The sequence below is a fragment of the Patagioenas fasciata genome, chromosome Z (genome assembly GCF_037038585.1).
Source record: "Patagioenas fasciata isolate bPatFas1 chromosome Z, bPatFas1.hap1, whole genome shotgun sequence".
NCBI classification, from domain to species: domain Eukaryota; kingdom Metazoa; phylum Chordata; class Aves; order Columbiformes; family Columbidae; genus Patagioenas; species Patagioenas fasciata.
The window spans coordinates 40,280,746-40,296,346 of NC_092560.1; the positions used below are offsets into that span (position 1 = coordinate 40,280,746).

The 15,601-nt window shown below is 42.7% G+C and overlaps 2 protein-coding genes across 19 annotated transcripts in view; both read left to right on the forward strand.

The window, feature by feature from the left end:
- NRG1 (neuregulin 1) overlaps positions 1-15,601 on the forward strand; it is a 473,787-nt gene that overhangs the window by 367,049 nt on the left and 91,137 nt on the right. For 3 of the 18 annotated variants that reach the window (XM_071801972.1, XM_065860437.2, XM_065860438.2), the window contains exon 1: positions 9,666-10,309. The exons of 13 other annotated variants lie outside the window; for them this stretch is intronic. In XM_071801972.1, coding sequence (XP_071658073.1) covers positions 9,682-10,309 — 628 coding nt within the window. In that variant the 5' untranslated portion in view covers positions 9,666-9,681. Of the gene's footprint in view, positions 1-9,100; positions 9,187-9,621; positions 10,310-15,601 lie in introns of those variants that run through there. 2 more of the 18 variants (XM_065860436.2, XM_071801984.1) reach the window with 2 other exon arrangements.
- On the forward strand, positions 8,894-9,237 carry LOC136114826 (uncharacterized). The gene has a single exon (XM_065860447.2). It carries the CDS (start codon positions 9,067-9,069, stop codon positions 9,226-9,228), a length of 162 nt encoding a protein of 53 aa, XP_065716519.1. The 5' UTR covers positions 8,894-9,066; the 3' UTR covers positions 9,229-9,237.

Below are 15,601 nucleotides of genomic sequence, written 5' to 3' on the forward strand. Positions count from 1 at the left end.
ATCTTGCCCACACTGGCAAGAAGTTTGGCCTCATCTTTGCAGCAGTCGATGTCTGAAAGAATGGCAGAGTTTTACAGGGCCTGGCTTCAAACTATGGCCCTGATCAGAAACGGCTTTAGGGACACAATTCACCTCGTCCATGTCTGTACAAGCCAAGATCACTATGTGCCTCTCTCCTTGTAGCCTATAGGTGCTTGCTTTCCTTCCCACCATCATGGCCACCCTTCCCACCACAGTCATAATATGCCTACTATGGAGTACATGAAGACAGCTCTATTGTATTTGACTTTTTCTCTGGACAATAATTTGGATGAGCTTGGCTGGAAACAGGGAATAGAGGGTGACCACAGCCCTGCCTGTCTGGCCTACCCTTCCTATACTTTTTCAGAGTAAATGGATTTATTCCTTAGACACCCTCAAGAAGACAGAAAAAGACAGTCTGCCCTCTCTCCTCCCTTTCTGTAGTTCAGTTGCCACTCCACAGCCTGTATCACTGCCTCCTATGCTGAATTTCTAGGTTGTCTAATGTCTTGCAGAAGGGGGTGCTTCCAAATCTGCACTACTGTTCTTACACCATCCAGCAGCAATGGTCTATGTTGCCCTTCACTGTGCATGCCTGTGTGCTAAATGCAAACAAGTTATAATGAACCCATTTTACCATGGTGTAAGGGTCTGCTCAGTGTCTGGAGCAGCACAGAGTCTGCTCTGTAGCTTTGAACTACATCAGTGAAATGTGAGTACAATAGATTTCTTTCAGATTTTGGAGTTTCCTCTTTGCTGATCTCCTCCCTTGCTCTTGACAAGGACCAACCCAGAAAAATCGAAGTCCTGTGTTTGAGAAGAGTTAATTCAATTCAAATTTTGATTTCTAAAAGGTGAGAGTTTTGGTTTTGTACCACATCATATATAGTGCAAAGAGAGCCTGGGTGCAGGAGCAGGAAAAATGTGACATCTTAAAGTGCAGGATGGGGTTTGCATTCAAAACATAGCTATGTAATAAAACCGTATTTGACTAAACTGCTGAAAAGTCATGACTAGACGTAAAATATTCTTTGTCATACTTACTTGAATTCTGCTTAATTATTGGCTGGAAATGGACAAAGTTTTCGAGCCAATGCCAATGGAGTGATTCATATCTTCTATGGCTTCCTGAATGCACTAAGAAAGAATATGAAATATTAAATGTTCTTGATGATGCTAGGATTCTGAAGCATGATAAGAACTGTTGTGTTGTTTTATTATTGCTGGAAATTTTTCAGTTACAAATACTGTGTTGCTTATCTGTTTTAAACTGCAAACATCTCAATTCTGCTAACTTGAACATAATCAGGCAACATATAGACATGACCATAGATGAACCAATCAGTGTAGTTGAATTAATATCTTGATTTAGGATAAGGTATATAAATTTCATTATTTGGAGGTATTTGCAAAAAGCTGCTAAGCAAACCAGCTCTTGAGCTGCAATCATAACATTTCCTGCAATCAAAATTCTAAAGCTTGTAGATTCTGAATGTGTAACTGGACTGTAAGACATACTTTGCAAATCTAAGCCAGTAATATGTCAGTGTCCTATCATTAATACTCAGTTATTTAAAGATACAGAAAGCAGGCTTCATGACTTTGACTTCTTTCTTTTTGTTTTTCTAATAGCAAAAGTGTTGAATATACCTATGCTAGAAAGTTGCTCTGTGAGAAAGTCCATGTGTAGTTGAAATCTTGAAAATGACACTTGAAAGTGAAGTAAAGTTTGATACCTTGTTTTAAACAGCAGCAGTTGGGAACATGTGCAGGTACAAAAATAATGCTACCTTTACAAATAAATGAAAGGTGTAGTAAGTAGAGTCAAAACATTTGAGAATAACAGGTATTTTGTTGACATCTCTTAGGACCTTCTGCTTAAATTAAGCCGAGATTCAGGAAGGGCCTTGGGTCTTTGATGAGAAGACAAGGTCACGGAACTTCTGTCGTTTGGATTGTGATCATGTCCCCATTCTTCCAGCTCACATGTATTTATGAGACCAGACTGGGAATTAGTTGGTTAGCTTACCCATTAAAAAAAATCTTGAAATATATTATTTTATGTCAAAACTTAATTTTCTGGGGAGTTGAGAGCCTAGCCACATGAACAATGTTACTGAGTTAATGTAAGTGTCAGAACAGAGGCAGCAAAAAGAAAGGAAAGACAGTGACAAGGATTATATTGCTGCCAAACTGTTTATCAGGAAACCACAGCACTATGCTCCAAAATACCTTTTCAGTTCTTGAATTAGGCTCTGATTCAAAAAGGCACTTAGATATATGATGTAGCCCATCTCTAATAAGGAAAGTGTTTTACTGCTTGTTTAATTCCATGCACATTTAAGTATTTTATTAACCAGAGGTCAATGAGGGTGGAATAATTTCTTGATTCAGGGATTCTGGGACCTTTATTCAAATTATCAATGTCCAGTGACTCCCCCTGCAGCAGCAGCACTGCAGATATGAAGGCACCGCCAGGAGAAAATCCTGCATAGCCATACCAGTGCAAAGTAGCAGTATTGCCACTGTCCCATGAACACCCACAAGGAATTTTTTCTGTCTGAATAAAGTGGCTCAAATGCACTAAGCTGTGTGGAAGTTAATTAACAAGCTGGGTACCTCTGACTACAGTGCTGCCCCAACTCACTGTTGTACTGTGAAAATAAATAATCACAACTGCCCCAGCAGCTCTGTTGGAGACTCCAGTGGTGGGGTAAAAGTCTAAATGCAGATCAAAAAACAAACAAACAAACAAAACCCCAAAATCAAAAAAATCTCAAATGCCACACACACACAAATACCACCAAAAAAAGAAAGCCCAACGCCAGAAAACTCTAAAACTCTACTGCTTCTGTCCTCCAGCAGAAGAGCCTAGCTGAGTGCATTGCATGTCTTTGCATGTCTTAAATGCTTCTTTACCGTACTGTAGAGCCAATTATCATTAGCCTGCTGAACAGTGGTAGGGCTGATCCCAGTATTGTGACTGAGCAGAGGCTAGGGGAACAAGTTATTACCATTAATTAAAACATCTGACATTCATGGTTTTATGTTGAATTTCTGTGTCTTTGGTAGTGCCACTAACTCTGCTTTTGACTAGGATGAAAGAAACTCTGTCTCACGTTTCACTTGAAGATTAAAAGACTCAGAAAAACTTTTGGTTCCCCTGAAATGGCAGTTTTCAGTTTCAATTACTGACTGTAGCTATTTGGAGCATAAGCGTCTCTTGAAATGGCCATTGTAGTTGTGTTGTTTTTCCAAATCACTGTTTTTGCAAGACACAGCTATTGGACTTAGAGAAGCATGTTCCTGGTGTTAATGCCTGGTGTAAACGTGCACATGTGATGTCAATACAAAAATCACTGCCGGAGAGTCAACATGAGCTCTCCCAAATGTTTTCACAAGCACTGAAATTTGTATTCTGTGCTCCAGACACTTCCAAGAAATGTACTAGTGTGAGGACCTGCTTCTGACAACCTATGTGGACAGTTCAGTAATTCAAGTACAGTTGTTCTGGCTTGAGAGTACAGAGATGCTTTGGATACAGTCTTTTCACATCTCTGTCTCCTGTGTTGTTTGAGGGTAGGCTGTCTTCCCACAGCAGCCATCTTATACCAAATGAATTAAGCACACTAATGATTCTGTTGACATTGACATATTTACCCTTATGTCTGAGGCTGAATTTGTGCTTAAGAGTTAATATTTTTACTGGTCATGTTTTTCTGCATTTTCTTATGGGCTTGATGTTTCTTCTCCTCAGTCACACAGGGATGCAAATGGTCAGAAAGTTTAAAAAAAAAATAATGGGGAAAAAGGTGATGGGAATGGGCAGAGACATAACAACAGGATTAGCACACGTATCCTGTTTTGCTTTCCATATAGGTGAAAAATGGGATGTGTGTGTGCACGAGTGCAAGTACCATTTTAATGTTTACAGTTCTGTTGAGAGGACCAGTATAGAAGCAAAATGAAGTTTCCTCCATTTGAGCTGAGAGATGAGATTTTTCATGAAGGCTTTTGGGGCTCAAAGGGAGAGAATGCTGGCATCAATCCAAGGGAGATGGATTAAGGAGGGGAGGTTAGTGAAGTACTGAAAGAGGAATAAATTATTCGTTTGCACCATGTGTGATAGCCCGCTCTTCCCACACCATGATTGCTGGTAGTGATTCTTCTTCTTGGGCCTGCTCACTTGCTTTGGATGACTCCCCCCCATCCCCATCAATAAATAGCACACTTATTTAATTTGAAGAAAGTGCCTGCAATCAATAAGAAGAGATCCTTTTATCTTCCTCATCAATCTCTTGTTAATGAACATGCTGCTTTTTTTTTTTTTAGCATCTTGGTTATGATTTTTTTAATTTCTCTATGTATGGAAAAAAAGAGAGTGTAATCAAACACATGATGTTGATGCCATATATTGCTGCTTGCTTCTTGCTGAAGTATTGACGTGTTCCTAAAGGAAAACAGTGGTCTGGGGGAAGATCACTTGCCCTGCACTGATGTGTGGTCCTCTGAACATCCTTTCTTAAACGGTGATCTGGCAGAGCCATGAGTAACCACTTATGAAGATGTACTTTACTTTCCTCATGTCCCAGTAGTTGCAAGAAAGTAGATAATCCTTAAAGAACCTTTTTGTAGTGTACTGGGACTTTATTTAAAGCAGATGGATATTTGAAATCAAATGGATTCCATGAGAATGACTCACCAAGACTAATTTCCAAAACCTTCAACAGATTTTTGTCTGATTATGGCATGACTGAATGGTCAGCTGAGTTAAATGGTACTTGCTGCTCTTATTTTCAGGATGTTGCCAGTTGTGATTACTTATCTATTTTAACTTCATTCACGTCTTTGTGATTGGCCAGGGGGAATGATCCTCTGCAGTTTCGTAATACAAAATGAAATTCCTTTTAGGACCCATAAAACTAGATAAACAGCTAGAGCTTGTTCATCCTCATCATAGGTTGGTGGTTAATGCTGACTTTGGCTTTGTGTCTCTCCTTGAGCATTTTGGGAGTGGAACTTAGCAAAATAACACTTGATTCTTTACAAAAACATTCCACAAAATGAAATTACAGTTTTGTAAGCCTCTGAGTTTCAACCTGTCACATACAGTAGGAGTCCAAATCTCAGTCACAGATTAGCTTCGTTAGTGTATGATCACACTACTTTTTCCTCTAAGCCAAAGAAACACAAGACACATAATAGTTTGAAATAAATCTTTCCGCAAGGACCTAACCTACTTACAAACAGGCAGGTAATTTCCTTCCTTGTCCTTCTACATGGCCCATCAATGGCCTACCCTAGTAAAATTGTTAGCTCCAAGGTCATGCTCCCTCTTGTTTTCTTTTGGGTACCTCCTTTCTATTAACCAATTGCTGGCTCTTTTCCAAGGCACTATCTCCTCCAGCCTGGGCCTGAACCTGTGTTTAAGCACAGCAGGCCAGTGCTAACATGTCACTACAGAAATGTAAAAGGCTTAAAACTGCAGCTGCAGGAAAGTTCTTCTGCCTTGCTTTTTGGCGGGGAAGGGAAGCAGAAAGGACCCCCAAAATCAGTGAACTGTACTTTCAGTTTATAGTCACACCTTCAGACCCAAAGTTAGAGACCATCGGCCTTTATCGCAGCCACGGAGCTAGTACAAAAGGCAGAGCACTCCCTTACCAACCCAGGCGCAGTAAAGAGCATGGGGTTGCATTTTTGTCCAAAAGGTCCCGAGAGAAGTCAGCCCTGTGTGGTATCGGGTTACAGCATTGTGGGCAGGCCGTGTCCTGGCCCTGGCTTTGGCCACCGACGGAGCAGAGCCAGAGAAACCTCCTGGACAATGATATAGCATTGCCTTTCTCCCTTGTTGGCCAGGGAATAATGGAAGCCACCAGGTATCTCCAAAGGCAGGGTGCCACCCTGCTCTTCTCACCGCAAACCCTGGCCCCCACAGCTCCAGCAGGCCTGGGAGGATGAAGCAGCTCTGCAGGCTTCCCTGGAGAGGGGGATGTGAGCAGGAGGAGTTCTGAGCAGAGCTGCCTGTGTGATGCTGAAGCAGGCAGTCTGTGTGCCAGGTCTGGAGGTGCCGCAGGGGAAGGGACCTGCAGCAGAGGAGGATACCGCAGCCTGGATGGGAGCCAGGCCTCCCGGAGATGCTGCGGCCACGGAGGTGGGAGGGGCTGTAGGTGGCTGCGTGCCGAGAGGAGATGGTGCAGGCAGGCTGGGTCTTGGCCAGTGCAGAAAAGCATGAAAAAGCAAGGGAGGTAGCAGGAGGTATTGTGGCTCTGTTTAGCTAGGAGTGCTCCTAGGGGCAGGCAAGACCCCTTTGGCAGAGCCCTTCCCCGGTTCCTGGGAGCTCGCAGTCCCTCTGACAGCAGGGTGAGGAGGAGGGCAGTGCATTCGCATGCAGAGGAGCCCCTGGAGGACTCTCCACTGAGCTCCTGTGACAAGAAGCTCTGATGTTTCATGAGGCACCATGTATGCCAAGGTGGCAGCTCATGGTCTGAACCAGTAATAATCCATCTCTCATTCCAGCTATGTAGCATTGTGCATGATTATTTTAACTTCATGGCAACACTTGTAAGGAAGGTGCTATATCTCCACATGCATTTCTGTTCACCTCAGCACCAGAAAGAAGTGAACAAAGCAGAAATATAATTTAAAGTAGAGCAGTTAAAGGTGGATGGACTGGAGAGTAGTAAAGATTACAAGAGAAGATTAAACACAGGTAGTTTGCCTGGAAAGCCAGTGCAGGGAAGATGTGGACAGGGCAGTGAATTAAACACAAGCTCAGGGCAGCATCAGCAGGGAAAATTGTCTACTGAAAACAAGAAGGTTGAAAAACTATATGTGGATAAAGAAGGCAAGACTTTTTAAAAAATTTGTGCCAAGCACTCAGATGCCATTGTAACTCATTTGTGCAACGAAGAGAATATTCCCAGCTGGTTATCAACTTGCGCTCTCCTTTGAAGAGTGATGCTTCAGCCTCACACCTGAGAAGCTACTTGTGTTTGTGAAAGTATGTCTAGTTTTCCTGGATTTATCAGTTGATCTCATAAAAAATACAGTATTTCCTAGAAACCTTGCCTCCTCATATCCACAGACCACCACAGATGTCATGGCAACACTGCGGTGATGTTACCCTTTCTACAGTGGCTGTGTTGTTACTGCTGTTTGAAATAGATTTTGAGATACTTGAAAGAGATTGTACTCACACAGAGTATTACCAGCTAAGGAGTGCATGTGCTTTGTAATAAGAAGTGCTGTGTAGGTAAATAAGCAACACAAGCTGTTCGTTCTGTCTGAGGTTACTGTTCACATTATTAACCTGAGGACCAGACACTTCAGTGGTAATGTTGACTAGATTGTATGGTGATTTATCCTTTTACATTCTTCCACAGAGTATTATTACTGGCTGTGCTTTAAGGTAAATTCTCCAGACACTTGAATGAAGTAGCATCATGATTACTTCAGTTGGCTACTGCAGCCTCACAGAAAGCTTTGTGATCACACATCCATCAATTAGTCCTCGACATAAGAGTCTGTGAAAACAGTATGGGATTCATTGAGATTTTGATTACCATTTTTAGGTGAATATTACCAATGTTCCCATGAAATTTGGGGCAGGAGGAGAGAGTTAGAGGCAGAGAGAGGATATGGGTAGAGACAGACATCTTTTTTGTCAGTACCAAAACTATATAACTACAAAGGTAATTACCTTCTAAATGTCTGACTAAGGTACCAGCAAAAAGAGCTCAGGGCAGTTTGTAGCACTTGACTCGTTTCCTTATGCGTTCTGCAGCCATTTATACTGACACGGATTCATGCTGCCAAATCTTCAGTGCAAGTATTTTCACAAAGTCCGAGGAACTGAAAATTGTGGTAAAAGCCCTTCTTCTTTTTACAGATGTCCGCATTGTTACACAAGGTGTACTTTTCTGTGGGAGACAAAAGAGACTGCAAACAGAGCTGATTCTAATCTTACTTTCATTATACTAACTGGACTATTGATTTACCCCTGTATTACAGTGTGTTGTTGGAAATGGGAGTTAGTGCTAGGTATTGGTAGAGGTCATGGAAGACAGGCAAATATACGAACAAAGTGGAAGCTTTGATAATAATATTTTTTTGTTTTTTAGGGAAGATGTTTAGTCTAAGGGGGAGTGAAAATACATGGTAGCAGCATGCAAGCTCTTTAAAAGTATGTTCAGGACCTGGCTTTAGTGTGAAGTCTTTGCTGTTTTTTGGTTTTGGATGATTTGGAAAGGAAGTTGGAAAATGGAATATTAAAAAAATAGGAAAACTTCTTTGTATTAACTTAAATGCAAATTTATCAGAGGTAGGAATATTTGAGGGTTATGTTTGTTGTTTTTTGTTTCATTGGTTTTTCCTCGGTTTGACCTAAGATGGATCCCAGCACCATTCCTTGTAAATGAAACTTATTCAGGGGATTGGAAAGAAAAGCTGTCTCAAGATGTCAGGCAAGGAGAAACTGCTGCTGGGAAGCTCTGTTCCCTCTAGGAAAGACTGGATATCAGACTGAGTCCAGCCCAGCCCAAAGAGCTCACACTAACACCCGGTCCTCGCCGGAGGACCGTGTCATCGATGGCCGCCGCCTTTGCCCACGCTTTGGCCGGAAAGAGGGAGTGGGTGGATACGCAACTCCTGCCCACTCCCTCCCGTTGATTTGATGGCCTTTATTCCTCCTAATTGGATAAAATAGGAAGTCACTGACAGTCCTGCGTTGCTGGGTGTGCTGATTTCCCTCAGACCAGCCCTGCAGAGGGCGGGGGATGGGATAGGGGAGGAAGGAGTGAGTCTGTACATCAGGGAGAAAGGCTGCGAGGGGGCTGGGGAAGCGGGGCGGGGGAGAAGGAGGAAAGTGAATGAGCGCTTAAGAAGGACAAAGAGGGAGGGGAGAGAAAGGGAGTTACCACAGTCTTGGCATCGCTCTTCCTTTCAAACCTCTGTGTAATGATATTGTTTGCAGTGATGCTCAGACAGCAAGCACCTGCTGCTCTGTAATGATTCAGCCTCTTTCAGCCGCTGCTGTAACACGACAGGATGCTGCTGCTACTGTCACTTCTGCCGCTGCCGCTGTTGTTACAGATTTTGCTTTTGCTCCTTCTACCGCATGACATTTGTTTTCCTCGTCTAAGCAGATACCAGCCTCAGATGCTCAAGGTGAGAGTCTTGCCTTTCGCTCTGGGCTATTGGTTCACTTAATCTGGTCAATTTGTTTGGTGTTTGTGGTTTTCTTTCTCTCATCACCCTTCTCCCTGTTTTGTTTTGTTGTGCTTTCTTTTGGGGGCATGTGTCTTCCCTCCTGCAGAAGAGCTAGAATTGCTTGAGAGGCATTCAAGGAATTATAAAAGTGGTCAGCAAAGAGAAGTTCAGTAATTGCAAAGCTATTCTTGCCTCAGAGGGGCAGAGAGAGCGACAGAGGGCTCACAGGCAGGGGGGAACAAGGCGGGGGGGTCTCATTTCTCCTCTGCGTTACTCCTCTCCCATTTTGGATGATGTTGCTGAGCTTGGACCTTTTGTTGACTCCCACTCTGTGATTTTTGCAGAGCACTGTGACTATTACTACCATCTCTTTTTGTCTGTGTCTCACACTAGTGGACTGTGATAGAGTTAAGGCCTTTTGGAAGTGAACTGTTTGAGACCTGATCCTTAAACATGTCTGAAGTAGCTGCCGACACTTTCCCCAGCCCCTCAGCTCAGCTGAGCCCTGATGTGTCCCTTAACGGGCTCCCAGCTGAGGAGAACATGCTGGGGACCCAAAGAGAGGACAGGAGGGTCCAGGGGATAGCAGGCCTTGCTGCAACCTGCTGTGTATGCCTGGAGGCAGAGCGACTGAAGGGCTGCCTCAACTCTGAAAAGATCTGCATCGCCCCTATCCTGGCTTGTCTGCTCAGCCTTTGCCTCTGCATTGCTGGCCTCAAGTGGGTCTTTGTGGACAAGATTTTTGAGTATGACTCTCCTACCCACCTTGATCCTGGGAGGATAGGACAAGACCCAAAGAGCGCTGTGGAACCTACAGCTCTGTCTGCCTGGGTGCCTTCGGAGGTGTATGCCTCGCCCTTCCCCGTACCTAGCCCCAAGAGCAAGGCTGAAGTGACAGTGCAAAGTGACAGCTCTCTCGTGCCCTCCAAACCGTTCCTGCAGCCTTCTCTGTATAACCACATCCCAGATGCTGGGTTGTTGTCCTCTGCCACACCTTCGTTATCACCATCTGCCCTGGAGCCTACCACAGCGTCTCAGGCACAAGCAACAGAAAACAATCTCCAAACTGCTCCAAAACTTTGTAAGTAGTTATGTGTTTCTTTGTTTTTCCTTACACACACACACAAGAAAAAAAAAAAAAAAAGGACTTACCTGTTCTGCAGCTGTCCTCAAGGAAGACATGTGATTGGCATGCAAAGCTGCTTAAATGTGCTGAGATGGGTATAGCATGGGTTACTTTCTGAGAAGAGCACCTAGGGGCTCTGAACTTCGGTTCTAAGGTGTGTGTGGCAATTAAGAGATCTTCATTTGGGACTTTTGTAAAGCACCAGTACCACCCTTTTCTCTGCATGTACTTGTAGGAATGTGTGTGATTTACTTCAAGGGTTTATCTGACAGCTATTCCACATGGTTTATCAGCATATTTTTCTTAGAAATTTGATTTATGTCCTGTGCTAGATTGTCCATGTGTGTTCATTTTCTTTGCATTGCCTGCAGAGCACTTCTGCTACCTCCTTCCTGAAGTCTGTTGCTGGCAAACATCCCTGTCATCCTCCTGAAACACTCAGGGAGAACAGTGGGAAAGAGTGACAGCATATTTGAAGCAGTTAGAGACTGGGAATTATTAATTTAGCAGTTAGCTTATTATCTTTCCCTTTCTCTTAGGAGCATAGCACACATTTCTCTGTATCTTTCCCTTCCTCTAGGAGCTGATTCTTATTGAACCTGTTTCTCAGAAATTGCCTCATTTACTTTTGTGGGTCATTTCAGGAAAGCATTCTTGCCAATGCTGGAGGGTTCAGTTTCCAAATTAGTCCTTTGTTCATCCTTAAAGCAAAAACTATCCAGGGTTACCTGGATTATGTTCTTGGTAGAGATCATAAAGCATCAAAATACTACATTGCTGAGGTGTAATTTCTTTGACATTCATCATTTTACCCCAGCAAATCCAGAGCAGATCAAGCCAGCAATTCCTGAGCTGTGTAAAATTATACAACTTTAGTAAAAGGGAAGGCAGCCTGCCGTTGTGCCAAAACCACAGGGCTGAGGTTCCTTTGGAAAGCTGCAGTGATCAGAATGAGCAACTATGTTGCGAATTGCCATTCAGGACCCCATCTCATTTATTCTCTGTCACACCTCCCATGTAATGCTGCAGGATGGCCACCTTTTAGGTGGTACATACTAGATCTCACCCTGGAGCCCTGAAGTCACCAGAAGTTCGCTACTGAGTTCAGCCCCACCATAACTAGACACAGAATAGATATGTGACAGTTGGATTAGATATAGCACTTGGAGCCAACCATCTTGCTGGTGAAAATGAGTGTAACTACAGTAATTTCAGTGGAGGTCCTTTCAGCTGAGAGTCAGTCTTGAACAGCTATTCCAGAATCATTGAAAGAAAATCTTAAGTATTCATGTAGAAGCCCTGCTTGCCTTTTTCTTAGATAATGGGTGACAACCAGCCCTTGGATTAAAAGAATCTGTCTCATGGAAGCAGCCTAATAGGGAAATATTGCTGTGCAGTTAAATGACAGGGAGTTTTGTCTGTGGTAGGTGAGACATTACTTGAATTATTGGGACAATTAACCACCTTTGTAGTTATACAGAACTATACTAAGTGATATTTTTTAATTAGCTGTTGCAGAAAATCTTTTTTTGTAGTGCAAATATTGTGACATTGAAGATATGTGACAGGACTTTTTACTTCCTAAACTGACCAGGGACCACCATCCTTCCAAAATGGCCTCTGTCATGCAAGAGGGACAAGAAACCAAAAGCTAGTTATGGCCAGGACAACCTTCCTCCCCTTCAATTTCCACATGTGAGGCAAGACTTTATCAATGACATGCTAACTTCATCTCTGCAGTAAATTAGGAGGGAAGGAGGAAAGAGATTATTTAGAGCAGTCACTGAGAAAAAGCCATTATCCGCATACAGATCTGCTCACATCTGGGGTTCTCCAGAAATTAGGTGATTGGGTTTAGTTTTTTTGCTTGCTTGTTTGTTTGTTTTGTTTTGGTTGGGTTTGTTCGGTTTTATTTTCTATTGTTGCCTTAATTTTCTTAAGATAAATGTATGTAAGGCATCATAGACTTCCAGACTGAAAGTAAAGGGAGAGCTGGCAGCAGGTCAAATTTGAATTGCTCTGTGGGATAAGGTTGTGTGGACACTACTTATTCAACTGTGACATGTAATTCTGACTATGCAAAGGGGGCTGCAATTCCCTGCAAAGAAAAATAAGAAAATACAGCTGGAAAAGTCCACTGCTGAATATCTACTGAAAAATTCAAAGAGGCATGAAAAGAACTTTTTGGACAGCTCTAAAAGCACTGTCTTGGGGTTTTTGAAACAGCTACATTTCAAACACATCATTGTGTTTTATGTAGAGCAAGATTTGTTGGAGAGGTTGACAGATTGCATCAGTGATTACTTTTTTTTATGAACGCCTTTGACAGCTATAAAATTCTCAGAGAGATGGCTTGGAAAGTAGCATCTGCAGATTGGATAGTCCCTTCTTTTGCCTCTCAACGTCCTTTTTTCCATTTCAGGCAGAGTGAGGTAACTTGTTCCCAAAAAGCCCCTTTTGTGGTTGATGTATTGTTTCTGAACCAAGCCCTTCCGTGAGTTTCTAAATCCTTTTCTCTTCTTCTCATCTCTTTTCTGTCTTACTCAGCATATTCCCCTTAAAGCTGTATCCTTCAAGGTCATAGTCTGCAGAGAGCTAATTGATTCTTATTTCTCCTGGAGCCTGGGAGAGAAAGCAGAAGAGAGACAATCCTAGTAATTGTGTCTGGTGCATTAGATTCAAGACTGGTCTTGCTATTATTATACTTTGCCCTGTATCAGCACAGAAATAATATCTGCCTTTCTCTTGGGTTTATGTTTTATATTGTATTATCATTTCTCTTCTGCTGAAACAGAAAGGTGAATGTTTTAAAGCATTCCCATATTTAGGGAGCATGTCCATCTTAGCATAATTATGCCAAGGAAGATTTAATTACAAGAGGGATATAATATTACACACTAACCTACAATCTCCCTCCCTCTGAGAAGACATGCAGATTCTAAAAGTGCAGTTGGGGAGCTAAATTTTACTTCTTTCTACATCATCATCTTTAAATACAATTCCAACTTTTCGCAGGCTGGTAATAGACATGGCTTTGTAGTACTGTCAAAACTATGTTTCTGTTACAACTGCATCTATATATCTGCAAACCAACCACTCCCCTCTTTACAGGTCTGCCTACAGCCTTCTCTTTCACTTTCAGCAGATTTCCCCCAAAACCATCCCCCAAGGTCTGTGTGGCATTGCCTTTCTGGGGTGACAGCTCTATCAAAGGATGCAGTGCTTCTGTGTTTTGGCTCGTGCCCGGAGGTGCAGGTGCCCAAGTGAGCCCTTGAATCTGGGATCACAGCTCTCCTGACTTGGTGAGGTGCCATAGGGCACAGAAGAGGCAGGGCAGAAGATAGACCATAGCACAAGAACTTTGCTGGAAGGGGTTTCCCTGTGAGCAAAGCAAAAGGCCCAGTAGGGAGCAAGATGCATAGGATGCATCCTGTACATGCCCTTCAGGGACAGGTAGGGCTCCCTCCTACCTCACCGGTGCTGACTCTTGCCTGGAAAATATGGCAAAGCAGAGAAGGGCTGTGCACTGGTGTCAACCACCCTGACTGGAACTGCTCCCTTCTTGTGTTTCTGATTTCTTCGGCCACTTCACATATGCTGGGCCAACATCAGCAAAGTCTGCTGCTTTCTCATCCTTGGTGGAAAAAGCATTTGAAGAGTGCCTGTAAGGGATGGTTGTGAATTCCTTGTAATTTTTCTCTGTCTCTTTCACCTCTTCTTGTTTTTTTCTCACCTCTGTATTTGATGTCCTTTCTTCTACACACGATGATTTGTGAAAGTCTATATTTTTCCTCCAGCAAGCTGGAGGCAGACTTTCCCCCTAGTTACAGGTGCTGCAGCCCAGCTGAAGGCTTTGATTTATGGACAGTAAGGGTTCACAGCAGCTTCACACTGTGTTTGTTCGTTTTCTTGAAACAATTCAATTCTGACCCTTGCTCTGCAGTTCAAATCCCTATCAGAACACCAGAGGGCTGAATCCATGCCTGGCAGCCTTTAAAAGTGTAAAGGTCAGGGATGTCTTAGAGAACTGCAGGGGACTATACTGACAGGAGGGGAGAGCAGATGATACAGCACAAGCTATATAAAAGCCTTTTCTATGTTCACTGTTACTATGCAGGGCAGCACCACAAGGGAGATTGCTTTTTCCCCAAAGCTTGAAGATGCAGGAGGAGAGCACCTTAAAGTAGATGTTGCTACATTTCTGATACAGTATTGATGTGGATTAGCCTGAGACACCTGACTTCAGTGCCTACATTAGGAAGCTAGGTGGCCTTCAGCTTCCTATTCAGAATAAAGGGAAAGACCTCCACCAGGTGATTCACAACGTGAGTCTGGCAGGAGTAACTGTCTTTCTCCAATGAGTGTATAGGGAGACTAATCTTGCAATTCATTTTCTAAGTTAATGTCTGCTACGCAAACCGAAGACTCATCTTGAAAGCCAAAACTTTTCTTTGACATGTTGTGTGAATTAACAATGTCTTCTTACAGAGAAGTTATCATTAATCATGGTTAAGATACCAAAGAAGTTCTGAGACAAACTCAAGACCATAATAAAGAGATGATGACGTCATTAAGCCCTTGAGACGCATGGGCCTCTATTAACAAGTAACAATAAAGCAAGTGCCACTGTACTGAGCAAGCCAGTCTGTATTTCCCTGAAACACTTCTTTTTCTGCATTCCCATAGTTCATGGTGGCTTACAGATGTAAATACTTGTGGCAAGAACACTCAGAGTAAATTGGAATTGGGACTGATGGGGTGAGATGCACAATACACTGCAGTTTTTAGGGAGGTCATGTCCATTAAGCCTTCTAAAGTGGTAACTGAGACTTCCTCTTCAGCCCTGTTAGTCACACTGTCTTTAAAATGCTCTTAATAAGCACAGAGTTTGTTCAGACAAATGTTTTGTTTCTTTTTGTATCTCTACCATCCCACTTTTTAACACCCATTGCTTGCATAGAAGCAGTTCTTCTATTTAACATGCAGAGGACTGAACTGATCAATCTTGTATTTCTCTGTCTTGGACAAGGACCATCAATTCATGGTTTTCAAAACTACCTCATGGGTGTGTTTTTTTCTTTCTGTGCACCATGCATCACATGCAGAACATGATGAAGAAAAAACAGTATTTCCTGGAGTATTTTCTCTTAATAACACTCTGAATTTATCAGTATTTATTTTTAAAAACTTCATTTTACTTTGCAAACTTTGATGAGAATAAGTTAGGTATTCATGCTGCATGGAATT

Excerpts from the sequence above, each read along its gene's own strand:
- LOC136114826 (XM_065860447.2), top strand. The coding sequence starts at position 9,067 with ATGCTGCTGCTACTGTCACTTCTGCCGCTGCCGCTGTTGTTACAGATT.